We start from the raw sequence: 20911 nt of genomic DNA, 5'->3' as shown, positions 1-20911 counted from the left end.
AAACTCCCAAGTCAACAGTTTATGGGTATTGGTTGTCAAGCTGACTAAATACCACCACTTTATCCCTCTGAAAATCCTTATACAGCTAGGGATATTATTAAATTATTTCTCAAGTATATTTTTAAATTGCATGGACTACCACAATCTATAGCTTCTGACCGTGACAACACGTTTACAAGCCAATTCTGACAAGAATTTTTCACTTTGTAAGGAGTCTAGTTGTCTCTCAGCATGACATACCACCCACAGGCCGATGGGTAGCCTGGAGCCATGAACAACATAGTTGAGAACTACCTTAAATGCTTTAGTGGAGAGCAACCTAAAGCTTGGGCTAGTGGATACCTTTGGCCGAGTAGTGGCACGTGGGGAAGTTGTGGAGAACACCCTTCGGACTCGAGACCAGATCACAAGGCTACTCAAACAAAAAGAAAGCACAAGAACGGATGAAGAAATACCCATATTTGAAACGAAAAGAACAAGAATTCGACATGGGAGATTATGTATACTTGCGGCTCCAACCATATAGACAAACAACCATAGCATAGCGGTGTAGCCTCAAATTCACCCCACTTTTCACGTGTCCCAACTCAAGCGCAAGATCGACTCCAAGATTACTGCTCTTAGAACATTGCCACTCGTAGATGACCAAGGGTTTGTTCACCCAGAACCTGAAGAAATAAATCGTGGCATGACTAGGCCCGCAATAGAGCTAGGATGGAACTCCTAGTTTATTTCCACCCTAGTTTATTGGCAAGGCCAAGGGCAACAACGCCACTTGGGAAATCTACTCCAGGTTGAAGGAGGAGTTCCCACACCTTGCAGGCAAGGTGTTTTGATCGAGGGGATGTGTAACAAGCAATGACCAAGACTAGGGTTTGGAAGCATGAAAGGAGGTGGACGAGAGGATGGGAGAAGTGGAAGACAAATTAATTCAAGGCCTAAAAAAAAGTTTCCTCTCTTCCCTCGTAAGATTATCCATTTTTTTCACACTACTAACTCATAGCTATTCCTGCTTCTTCTCTTATGTTAGCAACACTTTCTTTAGGAAAAATGTCTCTGCTTTGTCCAAAATCTTACAAAGTTTTGGATTATGGGATGGGATTTGGAACAGCTTGATACATTGGGGGTGTTGTGGTGACAAGCTCGCCCATGGGATAGTAATTTTGGCTCAAATTAGACATTTCACAGTAGGGAGGGGCTCCTATGATTACGTCTAAGGAGGGTTGCTATGCTGGTCGCCCTTGCCTCTCCTTTTGCTTAAAAAAAAACAAAAAAAAAAGAAACGCATGAACGGTTGGAAATCATGAATGGAATGTGTTTGAGAGAAACATTTTGTATGGATAAACAAAAACAAGCTTAGCTAGCTGCTTCTTTTTCTTCTTCATTTTCTTTTATTTTTAAAAGTTTTATAAGCTTTTGTAATTTTTCTTATTCTTCTGGTAGGCAAAAAATTAAGATTTGCAGAAACTCATATTAATATTTGGTTTATATCTTTTACCATTCATTTAAAGATGAATTGACATGTCAATTTAAATGAGATGTCCAGTTAGTTAATAATTGGAGGCAAGATTATTGTAATGGTTTGAGTTAAGATATTTTATTAAATTTTTGAAAACAAAGAAAAAAAATTGAATAATAATATTATAAGATTAAAATATTGTTAGAATGAGAAATAAATGAACCCCCTTTGGATTTTTTGGCTACTCTCTCTCTCTCTCTCCAGTCGATAAAAACCTCCCACCACCACTCATGTATTTTTTTCTATTTACTAGCCAAAGAGGAGGGGGGGTTAGAACTTTAGCTCCACCCATCCTCCCCATGTCTGCCCTTTGCCAAACCTATTCTACGGTTTCATTTCTTGTTTTTTCTTTAGTTTTCTATCTATAACATCGAAATATGTCATCTGGCCTCCTTCAACTAACACTGGCCCCACCACCAAATTTTCCAAACATTGATCTACCAGAAGGCAAAAGAAAACAATTCAAAAGTATGGCGCATACCTTATGAGCGGCATGTGTTGTGCCTGAGACTGAAGCGTCACTATGCTTTAGAGAGCCTAATGCCACCACACGCAGCTCTTTGGGACCATCGGGTTCAGATCTTCTAGATCTGACCTATACTTTCATTCCTAGTGTGGTGTTTGAGCTGCACGCACCGCCATAGCCAGTGACAGTCTTTCGCTGGGGATTCGACACAATTTGCAGTTGCTACTATCTTATGTTCTCACTTTTCCTAATTAATGATCAAGTTAAAGTGGTCGTGAAAATCTTATTCAGCTAGTCCATACCAACAAAATGTAGTACACAACTCTCCACTGCAACTTCTAGCCGTAGTTCTATAGTCTGTTTGTCAGACTATGTAAAAACTGCTTCAAGCGGCTTCCCATTGCGAGAAATGGGTGGGAGCCAAATTTCTGGCTCTAGATTCCTCATTTTTTTCTTTTCTCATATTATATCTGTTGGCTTTGAGAAGATTGTAGGAGTCTCCCACCCCATCAAACTTTATATCCAGTAATCCTTTTGAAAAAGTTGTATTATTGTCTGTGTTTTGTTTGAAAATTTAAGAAAACTTGTAACGATTAGATGAAAAAGTTGAAGATTTAAAATTGAAAAATATTTATATTTAGTTGATATTTGGAAATTGAATTATGGGAAACTTTGTGATAGATGAGATGGGATGAGTTTTCCAAACAATCTCTAAGTCTCATGCATTTTATTAAGCTAACATCTTGACATGAGAAGGAGCATGAAAGTGATCTCTAACACAGCCTATAATTTCAGTGATTTCCCCTTGATCACTATTAGCGAAATTGGTTGTTTTGTGAATTAGGTCAATTATGAATAGGGGTGTAACTAGTTCGGTCCGGTTTAGTTTTTGACATAGTTTAGAACCAAACTAGTATATACCGGTTTTGACATTTACAGAACCAATACCTTACTGGTTACACTCCTAAACCGGTATGTACTTTTGATTTTACTGGTTCTAATCCAGTTCAGTTTCATTTTCCTGTATATTATAATATATATAGTATATATACATTAAAATAGGGATAATATATTGTAGTGTATTATAATATATATTATAGTTGTATTATAGACTATAGTGATGATATATAGTTATTTATATAAGATTTTAAAATTTAATGTTATATTAATTAGTAATTTAGCATATAATACAAAATTATTTTATATATAATTATATGTAAAAATTATACATAGTATAAAAAATCATATAAAAAATATTTTATGATATAAAAAATTAATATATATATATATATATATATATAAACTGATCCAGTGTTAGAAAAGGGAAAATTAGAACTGGACCGATTTCAATTAGTTTTGAGAAAAATTGAACTGGTACTGGACTGAACAGAACCCACCCACTGGTTCAGTTCGGTTTACCGGTATTTTTTTTCACCCCTAATTGTGAGTTTTTAAGGCATGTGGTATTGAGAATTTCTTGTCTTTTATTTTTTATAGATTAAAAAAAACTTACCTTTTACAAATGGGTGGCTTCGGTTCGGTTTACCGGTCTTTTTTTTCACCCCTAATTGTGAATTTTTAAGGCATGTACTATTGAGAATTTCTTGACCTTTATTTTTTTTAGATTAAAAACCTTACCTTTTACAAATTAGCTATCAATTTGGTACCAAACAATTGGTTAAGGTCCGACTATTAATTATTTATTTTAATATTTTCAAGTTCAACCAATCCATGTTCAAAATTAATTATCGAATGGAAGCGAACAAGAATTCATAACATAACAAGATTGAAACTTTCTATAGCTTTCTGCATGAACCCCAAATTAAATTTTAGAGAGATCAGGCATAACATGTTATATACATAAAATCATGGGGCTACTACATACATACATATATATAAATATATATATATATATGTCCCAATATTGCAAATAGACATGGTGTGGTGTTATTTCATGCTTCGAGATATCAAATTGCTCTCGGTCGCAGGAGCACGCTTGGAAAAGGCTAGGGAAGGAATTGAACGTGCTCATGGGAAAGACTACTCCCATGTCAGACTCCTCCAAGCAAGTCGCCATCCAGAGCTTGCAATGTGAGTTTTCAATTTATACTTTTAGTCATTATGTTTGTCACCAGTGGTATTGGCGCAAGTGGTAAAGGCATTGGTCTTGGTAGTATGCTCCCTCCAAAGTCTAAGATTCGAAGTCTCTTAGGTGCAAACAATCTCCAAGCCATCGGACTAGGGGGTTTTCCCCTAGAATTACCCAAGGTGCTCTTTGCGGGAAACTCATTGCCAAGGGCTTGTGCACCCACAGAATTAGTTGGAATGTTGTTCTCGGACACTTGGTGCCAATAAAAAAAAAATGCGAATGTTGGATGAATAGTTTTTCGTCTAACATTTTTTCCCAGTTTTACCCATGATTTTATAAGGAAATTACATTCTCTTCTCACAAATCATTTTGTCCATTTCTATTTTTCTCTTGCCGACTAACATTCTTACATTTATGAAGTTTATCGCTTCATCGACTGAAACTAGGAGATGGTGGCTAGAAAATGAGATTCATGGCATAAGGAAAAATAACCAAGCAAAACAAAAAGGAAGCACACGGCTTGGACCGAAACAGGGGCACAGATAGGGGCCAAAAACAAAGCACAAAATGGAGGGAAAAGAAATGGAAAAAATGCAAGGGTTTCACAAGCTAAAAATTTTCAGAAATACCAAGGGAGAAACAGAAAGAGAGGGACGACATGGAGGCTCACTGCAAAGACCTGAAAAATGGAAAAACAGAGAGAAAATAAATGAAAGAGAAGAGAAGAAAGGTTCGGTTTGTTCAAAAAAAGAAACCAAAACTTATGAATAAAAAGCAAGCTAACCAGATGAAAATGGAAGAGTTTCGGCAGTCCAGATATGTAGAGGAAAAAATATGAAAATGAGAGGAAGAAGAACCAAGTGGTGTGTGGTAGGAGAAGAAGAAAAGAAGAGAAAACAAAAGAAAGGAAAAGAAGTAGAAACAGGGAGAAGCCGCAGCAGCAACACGTGAAAAACAAAGGAAGAAAAAATGAAAATGAAGAAGGAGAAGCGGTCGGCGCTAGCAAGAGGAAGAAGAAAAAATTAAAGCCCTAAGGGCATAGACCAAAATGGCGCCATTTATGGGAATAAGGGGATTGGGCTTAAGGCACTGAAAGGGCTTGGCCAAAAAAAAAAAAAAACCCACCAAATCAAAGCCTACTCGAAAATAGAAGTTCAATAAGGTAAAAAGGCACAATAAAAATAAATAAAAGCCAAATAAAAACGCTACAACTCATATTAATAAAATATAATAATTAAATCCAACAATAAAATAGTTTAAAGTAAAGAGCAATTTAAATGAAAAATAATAATTAATGTCAAGAAAGCACATCCAAATAAATTTCACAACTTAGAAGTTATAAAATAGTACAATGAGAAATACGTTAAAATTAAAATAACAGAGCTACTAATTATTTTAAATAAAATAATTGTTCAATTAAAATACACGAAAATATAACTAGAATGACTATTTCTGACTAAAATGTACGCGCATGTAATAATAATGATGATGATGATGATGATAATGATAAGAGTATTGCTATATGTACTTATATTTTTACTTATAAAACTTATCTTATTAGTTTTATTTTGAAATTCAAATTTCATGATTTTCAACGTATCAATAATTGACATTTAAAAAAGTAAGTTGTTTTGTAAATTTTTCCTAAGTATATTTAGCATTTTCCTAATAATAGTAATTGTTTAGTTTGAATCGATGAGGTTTGAATTTATGATTTTAAATATTAAATAAATTATTTTGATTTAAAGTACATAATTTTTTATTAAACTTAAAGTGTTGGTTAGACTTTCTTATTGGTTACTCTTTGAGATTGATTTTTCCTATTTGAATGGAATTCTGCATCACACATAGAGAATTATACTACGTTTACTATATAGTATTGTGTTGGATGTATATTGATAAACTTGAAATAATTATGCGTAAAATCATTCAAATTCCATATGGAATGACCGTAGAGATTCACTAACCTATAATTATTCAAAGATATTTGCTAAAATTTGTTATGTTTTATAAAATTGTATCAAACATTTTTAGGGTGTATATTACTATGGTTGATGCATATATTACTTTATTTTGCGATGTATAGTTTAGATATATGATTAGCCAATTTTATTTTGGCATGTATGTTACTATGATGTGTATGTTACTTTATTTTGCATATATATTATATTATTATTAAGTTATTTTCTCTCAACTAGGCAAATGTACCTTGGATGTTTGCTCCACAGAGAGCCCATACAATGTGTATCTCCTTTTGACATATTCTACAGTAGTGGAGTACGTGCAAATTATTAGATAGCACTAATTAAGGTTGCTTTTGTAAAAAGAATTTGGATTTAAATTTTGATTTGGATTTCAAATTCAATATTTTGAAAGGTTCAAAATTTTGTTTGGCTTTAGTCATGCAAATCCTAATTTAAATCCAAATCCAAATTCAATCTAACTAATTTATAATCCAAATATGAGATTAATTTGGATTTTAATGATCGATATTCAAATCGTACTCTCTCTAAATTCAGACATCCAAATATGGCACCATAAGAATCTTGGTGTGAGGGGGATTCTCCCGGGACTGGCCTAGGCCCAATGGAATCGAACCAGGAAGTATAAGGGGGCCCTAGGCCAGGGCTAGAAAGGAGTTGCGCAGAGGCTCATCTAGGAAGCTCGGGCACTAAACCCAACCAGTGTGGGAAGTCAGACTGCGAGGTAGCTGGAAAGCACGCCACAGATAGAAACCGCCTAACACCCAAGTGGAAGATAGGGTCTTGCGAGCAAGTGTGTAAAGTGTTTGGACTTGGGCCATGGGCTTTGGCCCAGTCCAACCCATTTTTGTTAAATGTATGTCCTAAAACAGGTTACTCTATGGGCCGATTGGGCTTAGCCCAGTCCAAGACCAAGAAAGCAAACGGGCCTATGGGCCACTGATGTGGCCTAGCCCAATAAAAGAACAAAAAAAAAAAAAAGGAGCAATCGGGGACTGTATAGTAGCTCTGGCCCAAGTCAACACATCCAGTTGACTTGGTCTCGATCCAGTTTGCTGAACCGGACCGGTTCAGACCCAGACCGGTCAAATTAAAATATTATTATTTTATTATTTTAATATATATTTTTTAATTTTAAAAAAATCTGAATTTTTTATATATTTATTTATATATACATGTTATTATTGTTGTTTACATGTATGAAAATTTTATTATTGATAAATTTATATGCATGTTATTATTGTTAAATATATGTATTAAATTTTATTAAATGTTATATGCATGTTATTATTGTTAAATACATGTATTAAATTTTATTAAATGTCATGTGCATGTTATTATTACATACATAAATCTTATATACATGTATGAATTGGCTCTTATTATCATGCTATATATAATTGTTTATCCAATATGAACAAATGATTTACATCAAAATTAAAGAAAAACTTGGTTGCCCAAAAGTACAAGATTTTCTTAAATTTTGGTGAACAATCATTAAATTCCATAGTAAGGTGGATATGATAGAGTGAACAATTTTGTGTGTCAAGATCTACTCCCAAAAGAAAATCTTGATGACACTACTAGTTCATCTATCAAATTAAGGTTGGAGTGAACACTTTGTGTATCAAGATCTATTCCCAAATGAGGGTTTTGATGACGCTACTTGTTCATCCATCAAAGAAAAGTTGGAGGAAATAATTTGTATGTCAGAGTTTACTCCCAAAGGAGAATTCTAATGATACACTTAGTTTATCCACAGAATTTAATATTGATGAAAATACTATGTGTATTAAGGTCTACTCCCAAAGGAGGGTCTTGATGACACTATTAGTTCATCCATAATTATTTAAATTCTGATTATTGTTTATAAGTGTCTAACTCAAAGCATTATGTGACAAATATTTTCTTGCAGTAAATGTACTGACATCATTACATTCACAAACTTCATCAGTTCTTATTTTGAATAGCTCTAATTTTTCTGAGTGGGTTGAGCGAGTCAGATTCACCTTAGGAGTTTTAGACCTGGACTCATCCCTTACAAGTCCAAAACCACTACCCCTCACTGAAAAGAGTAACAAAGATGAGAAAGAGTCATTCAAACGGTGGGAGAGATCAAACAGGCTGAATCTAATGTTCATGAAAATGACTATATCTGAAAATATTAAAAATTCACTCCCTAGTATTGAAGATGCCCAAAATTTTTTGAAAAATGCTGAGGAGAGATTTAAGTTTGCAGATAAATTTTTAGCAAGAACAGTGATGACTAGACTTACCACCATGAAATATGATGGAGCCAAAGGAATGCAAGAGCATTTCCTTGAAATGACAAATATTGCTGCCAGATTACAAACCTTGGGAATGAAAGTAGAGGAGTCCTTTATTGTTCTATTTATTCTGAACTCATTGCCACCTCAGTATGGTCCATTCCAAATGCATTATAATTCTATCAAGGATAAATGGAATGTGAATAAGCTGGCAAGTATGGTAGTTCAGGAGGAAGTAAGACTGAAACAACAAGGGCATTACTCTGCTAATTTTGTGACCAAAGAAGCTGGAAAGAAAAAGCACCATTATAGTAAAAAGAAACGAATTGGACCACCAAGAGGAAAGGAGCCTGGAAAAGTTAATCAGGTTCAACATAGTAGTACTAAATGCTAGTGGTGTGGAAAAAATGGACACATGAAATCTGAGTGTCAAAAACTTAAGGCTTGATTTGAAAACAAGGGTAAGCCTCTTACCCTTGTATGTTTTAAATTAAACCTTGTAAATGTTCCTACTAATTCTTGGTGGCTAGATTCAGGTGCTAATGTTCATATTTCTATAACCATGCAGGGATACCTTACAAGCCAAACACCAAGCCCCAGTGAGCGATTCATTTTTATGGGAAATGAGAATAAGGCTGATATTTTGGTCATAGTGACTTTTCATTTAGTTTTGAGTACTAGTCATTGTTTAGACCTTCATAACACAGTTTTTGTGCCTTTTGTGAGGCGTAATTTAATTTCCTTTTCTAGACTGGACACTGATGGTTATTCATTTTCATTTCATAATGGTAGTTTTAATTTGTTCAGAGACTCTTTATCTATTGGTTCTGGGTTTCTTTCTGACGGTCTTTATCAACTTTGTCTCGATAATACATTTATTCATAATACCTATACCCATAACCATGAAATGTGTATTGTAATTAAAAGAAACATGATGAATGAACATTCTTATGACTTGTGGCATAAGAGATTGGGGCACATCTCCAAAGAAAGGTTAGAGAGATTAGTAAAAGAAGGGATACTTCCGTATTTAGATTTTACTAATCTTGAAGTATCTGTGGATTGCTTTCCTTACTAAGAAAGGTGTCACAAGAAGTAAAGAGCTTCTTGAAATAATTCACACAGATATATGTGAACCATTCTCCACTGAATGTTTTGGTGGAGAAAAGTATTTTATCACCTTTATAGATAATTTTTCACGGTTTGGATATATTTATATGCTACATGAGAAATCTCAAGCTGTTTCAGTACTTAAGGTATTTCTCATGGAGGTGGAAAGGCAATTAGATAGAAAGATAAAAATTATCAAGTCAGATCAATGTGGAGAATACTATGGAAAGTATGAAGAATCAGGTTGTAACCCTGGCCCATTCACCAAACTTCTTGAACAACGTGGCATTGTTACACAGTACACGATGCTATGGATGCCACAGCAGAATGGTGTTGCTGAAAGGCGTAATCGGACTTTATTGAATATGATCAGAAGTATGGTAAGCAATTCTACCTTACCCAAATCATTGTAGGGTGAAGCCATTAAGACAACAACTTATATCTTAAACCAGGTTCCTAGTAAGTTAGTTCCAAAAATTCCTTTCGAACTTTGGACTGCTAGGACACCAAGTTTAAGACACATGCATGTTTGGGGTTGCTCAGCAGAAGCGAGACTTTACAACCCACATGAAAAGAAATTGGATCCCAGAATAGTAAGTGAGTACTTTATTGGCTACCCAGAGAGATCCAAAGGGTATAAGCTTTACTGTCCTAATCATAGTCCGAGAATAGTGGAAACAGGGAATGCCAAATTCATTGAACTTGGCAAAATCAGTGGAAAAATGGAACCTAGAGATGTGATCATTGAGGAAGTACGAGTAGATGTCCCTATACCTACATCCTTAGAAAAGATAATGGTTCCTCTAATTGATCATCACAATGAATACATTGGAATAAGAAAATGATCACCCATCTCAGAATGATAATATCACTGATGAACTAAGTTCGGAGTTACCAGAACAGATAGTCTTACGTAGATCCCAGAGAGATCGAAGACCTGCTATTTTAGTAGACTATATGGTATATCTCCAAGAATCTGAATTTGACATTGGGACAAGTGAAGATCCACTAATGTTTTCATAAGCTATAGAGAGATGTGATTCTAGTAAATGGATCGATGCCATGAAAGAAGAGTTGAAATCCATAGATCAAAATCAAGTTTGGGATCTTGTTGAGTTGCCTGAAGGGTGTAAAAGAGTCGGGTGTAAATGGGTCTTTAAGACCAAAAACGACTCTAAAGGCAACGTTGAACGACATAAGGCCAGACTTGTTGCTAAGGGTTTCACCCAGAAAGAATGCATTGATTACAAAAAGACATTTTCTCCAGTATCTAAAACGAACTCTTTCAAAATCATTATGGCATTAATGGCTCATTTTGATTTAGAATTACACCAGATGGATGTGAAAACAGTCTTTCTAAATGGAAGTTTGGATGAAGTGGTCTACATGGAGCAGCCAGAGGGCTACTCAAAAAAGGGCAAAGATCACTTAGTATGTAGGCTTAAGGAATCAATATACGAGCTTAAGTAAGCTTCCCGACAATGGTACTTAAAGTTCAATGATACCATTACTGCCTTTGGATTTAAGAAAACATCATTGATCGATGTATATATCTAAAGGTCAGTAGGAGTAAGTTTATATTTTTGATCCTGTATGTTGATGATATCTTGTTGGCTAGTAGTGACCTTGGCTTACTTTATGAAACCAAGGGTTTTCTATCTAAGAAATTTGAAATGCAAGATATGAGTGAGGTGTTCTTTGTAATTGGAATTGAAATCTTCCGGGATCGAAAACAAGGACTATTAGGATTGTCTCAGAAAAGTTACATATAAAGAGTTCTTGAGAGATTTCGCATGAAAAGTTACTCATCATTTGATACTCCGATATCAAAAGGTGATAAGTTTAGCCTATCACAATGTACGTAAAGAGATGACAAAAATCCCATATGCTTCAGTTGTGGGGAGTTTGATATATCCACAGATTTACACAAGACTAAACATTAGTTTTGCAGTTGGCATGCTTGGGCGTTACCAGAGTAACCCATGGATGTCTCATTGGAAAGCAGCAAAGAGGGTATTGCGATATCTGCAAGGAACTAAGGACTACCAGCTTACCTTTAGGAGAACTGATAACTTAGAGGTAACTGGATACTCAAACTCTGATTTTGCCGGTTGTTCTGATAGTAGGAAATTTACTTCAGGATATGTTTTCCTACTAGTCGGTGGAGCAATCTCATGGAAAATTATGAAGCAAACTATCACTCCTTCATCAACAATGGAGGCTGAGTTTGTGGCATGCTTTGAGGCCACAGTGCATGGTTTATGGCTGAGGAACTTTATCTTAGGGCTTAGAGTTGTCGACTTTATAGAAAGGCCGCTGAAAATTTATTATGATAATTCCTCTGCAGTATTTTTCTCCAAAAATGATAGGTATTCTAAAGGTGCTAAACACATGGAGCTCAAATACCTAAGTGTCAAGGAGGAAGTACAGAAACAAACAGTGTCCATAGAACATATTAGTACCACGCTTAGGATAGCAAATCCATTAACGAAGGGTTTAGTAGCGAAGCAGTTTAAAGAGCATGTTGACAGAATGGGTCTTATGATGTAAACATGTTATTGAGCTTGTAAATGTTTTATTTTATTTTGAACACTCAATGATATCTATTATGGTTTATTTGTTTCTGTTTTCTTGTCTTTCCACTTATTTGTATATTGAAAGGTTTGGAGGAATGATGAAAAGATAATGTCTGCAACAGACATGAATTAGAACCCAAGGCATCACGGTATTAGCCTTAATTATCACAATTAAAGATCATGTAAAATTGGTTGCTGGTGTTGTGGTACATGGAAGGGAATTTGTTGATTATATAACAGAGGACTGCCATGCTTGCATCAGTAGTTGATTTAAAATTGATATTACAGAACTCATGTAATGTACTTTGATCTATGAAAGTTTCAGGAAATGAATTTGCACAGCATGGTTAATTTCTTGTAATAAACTCATGAACAAAAAATATTATTTTATGGGCGTATGGGCCAAGTGGGAGAATGTAAGAGTTTTTATTTAAACTCTATGTCTCACACACCCATCTTAATAGAATTTGAAATAGTTCAAACTTATCAGATAAAAGATGAGTGATAACGGGATAAGAAAACTCCTAAAAGATAAACTTAAAACTCTGTATCTCTAATTATAGTCAGATACAAACTCTGAGATTTCTTAATGGTCAGAAATCTATAAATAGCACTGAGGGGTTAAAGGGTTATCACCTACAACATTAGAGTGCCTTTTGCTATCGTGAGACACTTGTGAGGCAAAGTTGTTAGGGTAATCCTTCCCTCATAGCCAGATCTAATTCTTCATCGAACTAATGGAGAAAGGTATGTATTTATTTATTACTGTTTATTATTGTAGATCATATAAAATCGAAGATCTGTTTATTAACATTCATGTTAAAATATTTAACAACTATCACATATCATCTCATAGAATCATTATAATTTTTACAAATTTTTACACAAAATATAATAAACAATTTAACTTTTTCAAATTCTAAAACAAAATTAATATTAAAAAATTATATTATAATAATATTTTATTTAATTTTTAGCAAAATATTTTATTTCATCTCATCTCATCTGAATTGTATAACCAAACAATATTAGTCTTCCTCAATCTCAACAACCTCGTGGATATGCTTTTGTTCTTTTCTCACTCATTCGAACATATATGAATTTATATAGTATGATTAAATAGACCATACGCATGTGCATGAGAGAAAACAAAATCCAGAGACAATATGTAAGATCTTTCAATTTCTACAACTTTAGTACAAAATAATAATAATAATAATAATAATAATAATAATAATAATAATACCCATTATACATGAAATCAAACCAAATCCATCAATAATCTGTAATCCACATCTACATTTACAAAATAAAATTATCTCCTCAAACGATTCCAAATAATACAAACCAAATCCAAACCAAACCTGTAATGCATGTACTGTAGATTTACAAAAAATAAAACAAAATTCATCAGACGGTTCCAGAAACAGGGTGGGTTTGATACATGTCTAGATCCAAGAAATATAAAAAGGCTCATACCATTCCACAAACAATCGGTGGGTATCCACAAATAATATTAATGGGTCAGCTTCAGGATATTATACAGAGAATATTACATACTGGTACCGCATTCGGTGAGTGGCCATAAACTTTACGGTCACTAGTGGCTCTGTATCGATGCAAAAAGCTGGAAAGGAATGGGTGCAGAGTATATAGATCTGTACTAAACCCCTCAATGTTACCGCTCAAAATGTCACTTTCATATTCCCTAACCTCAATTAATGTAGCCCCGATGCCGTCTAGGTTCACTCCTGACTACGTACGTACACTATTATCCCTCTTTTTCATTTCACTTTTTTTTTTCCTCCATTAAAGCTACAGCTACGTACCTTTCATCCACCCCTTACATGAGTTGTTTCCTTTTGATTCCCAGCTTAGGCGTATTGTATATATATAGAAGACCAAATGAAAGAGGGAAATGAGAAATGATCGATATATGGCCGGCAGTACTTCTGTTGCTATAAATTGTTGAGTGAGTGCCCCAACCTCCTTACGTACTCACCAAACAAAACAAATGGAAAGTGGCAGAACAACATGATCAAATGTCCCCGAGAGTTCCCTTGATCACTTCATTGAGGTCCACGGACGTCTGTCTTTGAATGAAATGGTCATCCAGCTGCTCTCTACTGAAGTGTTTGGGGGAACTCCTGATGGCATTTGATTAGCACTTCGCAAAACAAGGTGGGCATGCATGCAGTACTTCTTATATATAGACATTATTGTCAGAAAGGTTAAGGTTAGGGATGCCCGTATAAATTATATAATACAGTTCCTGCTGGCCTCTTGATCGAAATTATACCATTCACTGTATAATATTATTATTCACTTCAAAGTAGCAAGGGTTTGCGTTGAAGTTGCTATATCTCTCCATTTTCTTTTTTCATTTTTTTGGATGAAGTTTGTTTCATACCCTCGTGCTATTACTGCCTTTTTTATTTCGTAACTCAAACCATCAAAACTAGCTAGAAATTGACATCCCCAAATTAGTAAATTAGTTTGGTTATATACAAAAGTAAATTTACAAATTTATTTGTTTTGATATTATATGTTAGATTATAAAATTATTTTTACTGTAAAGTAAATCTAACATATCACATAAACCTAAATCAATTTATAATTAATTTATTTTTATAAGATTTGTTTATAGATGTAACATTTTTCATGTTTATATAGTCACTACAAGAAAATACGTCTTTTGCAGTGCCACGAATAGTCGCAAATAATCCCAAAAAATGCTAGGAATAATTATTCTCAGCGTTTTTTGATACGCCGGATGTTAATCGCAATTGTATACTCACTTATAAATTAATCTAGTGATAGACCAAAAATGCTATAAATATTAGACTATTTTCAGAGTTTTTTAACGTTGTAAATAGTCCAAAAAATCACCACCATTATCCTTCTGTTGTTGGCCATAAATCGTTGAGAAAAAAATTCTGCAACGTAGTAAAAATGTTGAAAATAACAATAAATTCACTGCAAATAAACTTGATTATTTGCAGCACTATGTGAGAACACTGCAGATTTCAGTATATTATTGATAGCGTTTTAAAATTAAGTTGTAAATAAGTTTATTAGCAGCGTTTGTAACGCTGCAAAAACTATTGGCAGGGAAGCGAACATATTAGTCCCAGCGGGATGTAAAACGCTAGAAATAATTTTCCAAAGTCAGATTTTTTTTCCCAGCGCCTCATGCAACGTCGAGAATGGCCTTTTTGTAGACATGCCCACTACGTAATTGTTACAAAGATTTGGGTACCTAATTCAATCCAATTCAGACCACAATCCAATTCAATCCAAGAGAGAAGCATATTTGCCTTTTAACAACCATAACATTTTCAATATAATATAAATTCAATCATCCAATACAATATTGTTACAGTCTTTTAGTAATCAATACATTAGCTTGGTGCGTTAATGGAAGGAAATTTTAACTACTATAAGTCGGAGCTAGCTAACAGGAAATACATATCTAAATTTCAAGTTCTCTCCATAAATATACCCCAATACAGCAGATTTAGGGTGTTCATGGAAGTGGAGATCATGAAGCTTCTACACCTTAGCTGTTGGAACATCTACAGCACAGCTGCACCCATGCGTGCTTACCATAGGTTACGTACCTCTTCAATGTTAGTTGTTGCAAACAAAGATCCAACTGCAAAGGAACAAAATATTGTTCATGCATTAATTATATTGTTCCATGCATAAAGTATTCCAACAAACAAATCCAAAAAATAAATGCCGACTTCCAACAGTGTTCTCTCAAAATGTTAGTTTCCATTTTTAACTTTTATTTAAATCAAATCATAGCTTAGCTAGCTAGCTAGCTAGGTGCATCTAGGTTCAATTCCACCATATCGATCATTACAACGCGCATATATGCTAATGATAATATACATATATATATAACCTTGACCTGAAACATGGTTGTAGGTCTGCTCTCAGTTTTGTTCTCTATATATCCAATATCCTCATAACTTTTCCCTCAAAAAGATTCTCATTTCATGTTGAATGTTTTCTTTTCTTAAATGAAAAGAGAAAAATAATACAAAAACAAGTAAGTGGGATAGTTAGTAGATAGAGACTTGAGATCATGTTTAATAACATTGCAAATGATTCTCCATAAGCAAGCTGCAAGTAGGCCCTTCCAGGGTTATCATGTAAGACAAAATTCCCCATGCCAACACGCCACTCCTCTTGCTTCATCTAATTAAATGGTGATTGATCGATGTAAATCATCTTACCTAAATATATATATATATATATATATATACATCCTTACATACCCTACAATATCATATTTAAAGTTTTGCTATAATTTATTTTTGGTTTTTTGGTTTTTCTAGTGGGACGTTTTGCTCATCTCTTACCTAAGATAAAGACACCCCCATTTATAATTAATCTTCCCAGAATTCATCCTAAATATATAGTTTCTGATCAAATTATAAAGTACTTTCTATTTTGATGTCTTGCAATCAAATGCAACTCAACTTCAGATCAAAGGTCCTTCAGAGAAAAGATCAAGAAGAAGTACTGCATACTGATATGAAAGAGTTGACTGTTTCTGAAAATAATCTGAAGTGGTTGGTGTGTCCATATTAATGTCAACTATAAGACCAAAAATAAAAATTCAAAAATGAGTTTGGGATTTCAAACAATACTAAGAAAAGGTTGAAAACAATAGTTGGGTTAACAAAAGAACTAACAAAATAGCTTACAACTAACAAAGAATCTTGGATGACATGAATTTGAGATGGAAGATGGTTGAAGGGGTATGAAGATTTTGTAAGATGCTAAGCTAGTGAAATTTTTTTTAAAAGAAATTGTTTACAAAATGGAGCATGGCGTTAGCTGAGAACTATGATGCCATGATTGAAAATAAGAACTACACAATAGAAATTGAGACTGTTTCAAAGAGAAAGAGGAGACTGAGAGAAAGACCTTGAATGCTACATCATTGCTATATTCTCTTTTGTGATTAAATACAAAATATTAATCCATATTTATAGAAATATTAAATGGAGATGAGATCAAGTAAGTATCTTAATCATTTTGTCAATAAAATCTCCTGATTTGATAAAGCAAGAAACCAACAACTCTTTGGTTGATAATTATGAAAACCAATTCTCTTGATTTGATAATTATGAAAATCAAGTGTAGATAATAATTAATTTAAATCTTTGATTTGATATTATCTCTAACATACAAAAAAATAAATTAAAAAAATTTCAAAATCAGTTTTTCATTCTTCCATTATGGTCAAGTTATAGGCTACAACTTTGCTTGTATGAATCATGGACGAATTAGTTATTAAGAATAAATATCTATTTCATTTTATTTTCTAAAACTAGATATATCTATTTCTATGTTTTATCCAATATCAGTAGATTTTGTAAAAGAATAAAACTTATAACATCTTCTAGAGAACGTATGATCAAGTAGTTGAGGTGCATGGATTTATTGCAACTTGGCATTTCTAATGTAATTAAGTTAATTAGGGAGATACATTTATGATTCAACAAATAGAGTTCTTAAGATCTTATGACTATCCTTCATTAATTCCTGCATGGAATAGTTAAGAATAATAATCACTTAAGATCATGAACAGTACTTCATGAGATGAAACTACAGAATACCTAATAATTTTCTCATTCCAAACGAGTAAAAGAAGCTTAATTGGGCATGTTGGCTTATCCACAAGATCATATTGAGAAGGGGAGGGAAATGTTTGTAGTTTTCTCAGAAAATGACGAGCTGCAAATAAAGAGCCTTAAGATTGGTGGTTATTTATGTTATCTTTTGGTAACTAGACACCAACAACTTGTTCTGTAAACTATGGTCAATGCTTTTTTAACACAAGTCTACACCAACTGATAGTCTGCATATTATTTCAGCTTCCTAAGTTTCTTTCTTTCCAAGCAATTTGAAAGAATATGAAAGTATACTAGTGGACAAAGTATACTAGTGTTGAAGTATAATACTGAAGTAACTTATAATTTTGGTTACACCATGGAATAAAATAACAATTTGAAACAAAATGAAAGAGAAAAGCATATCTGTGACAAATTTCCCAATATCTGTTAACTACTTTAGGCTAACTGGATTGAGGAAAAATTAAAGTACAAAGAGTCTATGTTAATTCATACTTGACCTAAACGCAATTATAAAATGGGGAAAAAAACAGAGGTTTTTACTAGCTATAAATCATCCCAACCGAGTGGAGGAAATGAAGGGGAAGAGGCGATACCAAAAACCCTTTGCCACCAAGAAAAGGATCGTGCTGCAACAATAACAGAGGGGATTAGTATATACAAAAAGGAGCATTTTGTGGGAAAAATATCAGAATAATGGGTCAAATACATGGGCTGGTGTTTACATTCCTAAGAAGAAAACCCAGAAATTCCTTCCGCAGGCACCAAATGGGTGGAGGCAGCGAGTTAGTGGTCATTAATCGGTGGAGGAACACAAAAACTATTAAGAAGTGATTATGCAAATTAGAGGGACAAGAAAACATACCTTCACAATGAAACTATGAGCTGAAAATCAGCATCGGTCGACAGCAAAATGAAGCCCAAATCCGCGGTGAACAGCCTAATAACAAGGCATTGTGCCCTAATGCTCAGCGAAGGGGGCTCACTACTCGGAATTGAAATACAAAACAGAGGAATTTACACGAACTAGGGTGGAAGGGGTGGGAAAATGGGACTCCGAAAACTGAAAGAGAGCTATGTAAACGTGTGTGCCTTGTGAATCCTTCAACCCGAAAGTTCGGTTCGCACCAAAACAGTTGGTGAAACTCGAGATTTGCAAGTGGAGGTAGGGCAAATAGGTTTTGCCGAAGAAGCTTGCGGTTAGGGAGTTGTCTGAACACGGGGGAAGAAAGGTACTGTTGAATGCAAAATGTTGGGGCGGGGGGTGGGGGGAAATAAAAACATATTTACTACTTTGGCGCCCAGCTTCATCCCGACGTAGCTCCCAGCGTTGTAACAAGTCCATACACATTTGCAGCGCCATTAATTGCCGTTATTAATCAAAAAATCGTTGTAACAAATAATTTAAGGATACTCATATCGGAAAGGAGATGAATGTTAACATACTTGTAGTGATGTGAAAAACGTTGCAAATAATAACCATTTGCAGCATGTTTATTTGTAGCAGTTCATAAAACGCTGGGTTAAGTGTATTTTCTTGTAGTTAGTTTATTAAGACACAAGATGAGTATTTGAGATCATCAACGAAAATTTGGACATGCATGCGAAACAATTTTCATGGGCATCATCTATTAATAACCATGACTTAAGCAAGAGTTTAGGGTTGAAGACATCGGTTTTGTTGCGGCTCTTGGACTAAAGTGCCTCTTTAGAGATTATATGGGTATGATCCTCACCTTACATGATATAGGGTAAACAAGTGGCTTAATTGTAATTGCCATGGGAATATTATTGTTGTTGTGAACGGATGGATGTACGACATTGCCCTTATTTTATTTAATCGGTAATGTTTTTTTGATTTGGGATAAAACTTTGTTTTGGACTGATCATCCGTCTATTTGTGCCTTCGAGCTCAGCAACATTATCTTCCCGCGACATCTTCCTCTTCACAGACGTCTATTTTTTTTTTTCTCAGACTCTCCTCCTTTCCTTTTTCTTTTCATTTAAAGGCCTAGCTACTTTATTTTCATCTAGAGATTTCGTATCTTTAATTTGGGGTTTCTCGAGGCTTAATTTCATCTCATAATTTTGTTGTCTATGGCTATCTTAATCGCCGAGCTCAGGCCCGAGAAAGGAAGCTGCATGCATGCCCTTCCCTTTTTATGCAAAAACAAGAGAGGTCGTCTTTGGATTCTTCTTCCAGGGTGCTGATTTTGCTGCCAAAAATGTCACCTTATCGTCAAGGGTACTGCAGCTCAGATCTAGCCAGATGATCAGCTAAAGCGCTGGTTCTTGGCAGTATGATCTCACTTCCAAGATAGACTCAAGGTTGCGTATGACATTCGGGTAAGAGAAGCACTATAGACACAAAAAGGATTACAAATCCTATAATCTGACATAATTTTATGTAATCCGTTAGATTTGTTTTACAATAAAAGTAATTCAAAAATTCTATATGCAATCCATTTTGGGTATTCTTTTATACACTCTACTAATATGATTAGGTGCTTCATTTTTTTAATATAAAATTGTCACGATACCATATATATGTTATATATAGTCTAATATATATACTTGACTATAATATTAGATGTAGTATGATATTATATATTATATTATAGTAAAATATAATATAATTAACATATATGCTTGATTATATATTATAATCAAATATTACTATGTTACTAAACTATAGTATATTGTATATTAGATATTAATGTTGTTATTTTATTTGAAGGTATAGTGCAAAAAATTTTTTACCAAACATAGTTCAAACCATTTGAACTCTTAATAAAATGCGTTTGAACATATTATTATACGTTCAAACGTGAAACTTAAGGAGGAAAATTTTTCCCGCTTCATTGTTTCACATTCGAACGTTTAGTAAATAACCGTTCGAACGTAAATGTTCTACATTTACCCGATAGAAGCTCACAATCTCGCTCTCCTCCCACCACTCTCAGCCTTGTCCTAGAGGCTAATCTTCCAACTAGCGCCATTCTCCCTCAATCCAACCCCAAATATTAATAGTTTTCATCTATCTCTTATATTTTCGGATTAAGAGATTATTTTTACTGCTTTTTGGAGAATATTTTCGTTTTGGACATAAAGGTATCCTTGCATTTTCATCTCTTAAAACCAGGTATATATGTTATCTTATTCTCATTTTAGTTTCAATACGAGTGTTTTCATTTGCTGTACTGAGTTCATGATATTGTGTATTTTCATTTGCTATACTTAGTTGGTGATTA

The 20911-nt window shown here is 34.1% G+C and overlaps 1 protein-coding gene across 1 annotated transcript; it reads left to right on the top strand.

Moving 5' to 3' along the window:
- Nucleotides 1–11302: 11302 nt before the first annotated feature.
- On the top strand, nucleotides 11303–12142 carry LOC122310133 (secreted RxLR effector protein 161-like). Its single transcript, XM_043124015.1, has 2 exons — nucleotides 11303–11956; nucleotides 12095–12142. Exons 1-2 carry the CDS (start codon nucleotides 11303–11305, stop codon nucleotides 12140–12142), a joined length of 702 nt encoding a protein of 233 aa, XP_042979949.1.
- The last annotated feature ends 8769 nt before the right edge of the window (nucleotides 12143–20911 follow it).

The sequence above is a fragment of the Carya illinoinensis genome, chromosome 5, assembly GCF_018687715.1.
Source record: "Carya illinoinensis cultivar Pawnee chromosome 5, C.illinoinensisPawnee_v1, whole genome shotgun sequence".
Lineage (NCBI taxonomy): Eukaryota > Viridiplantae > Streptophyta > Magnoliopsida > Fagales > Juglandaceae > Carya > Carya illinoinensis.
This window is presented reverse-complemented; position numbering and strand designations above follow the sequence as displayed.

Coding starts and splice junctions, on each gene's coding strand:
- LOC122310133 (XM_043124015.1), top strand. CDS start 11,303: ATGACAAAAATCCCATATGCTTCAGTTGTGGGGAGTTTGATATATCCA. Junction 11,957..12,094: donor CGAAGCAGTTTAAAGAGCAT/GTTGACAGAATG, acceptor GTATATTGAAAG/GTTTGGAGGAATGATGAAAA.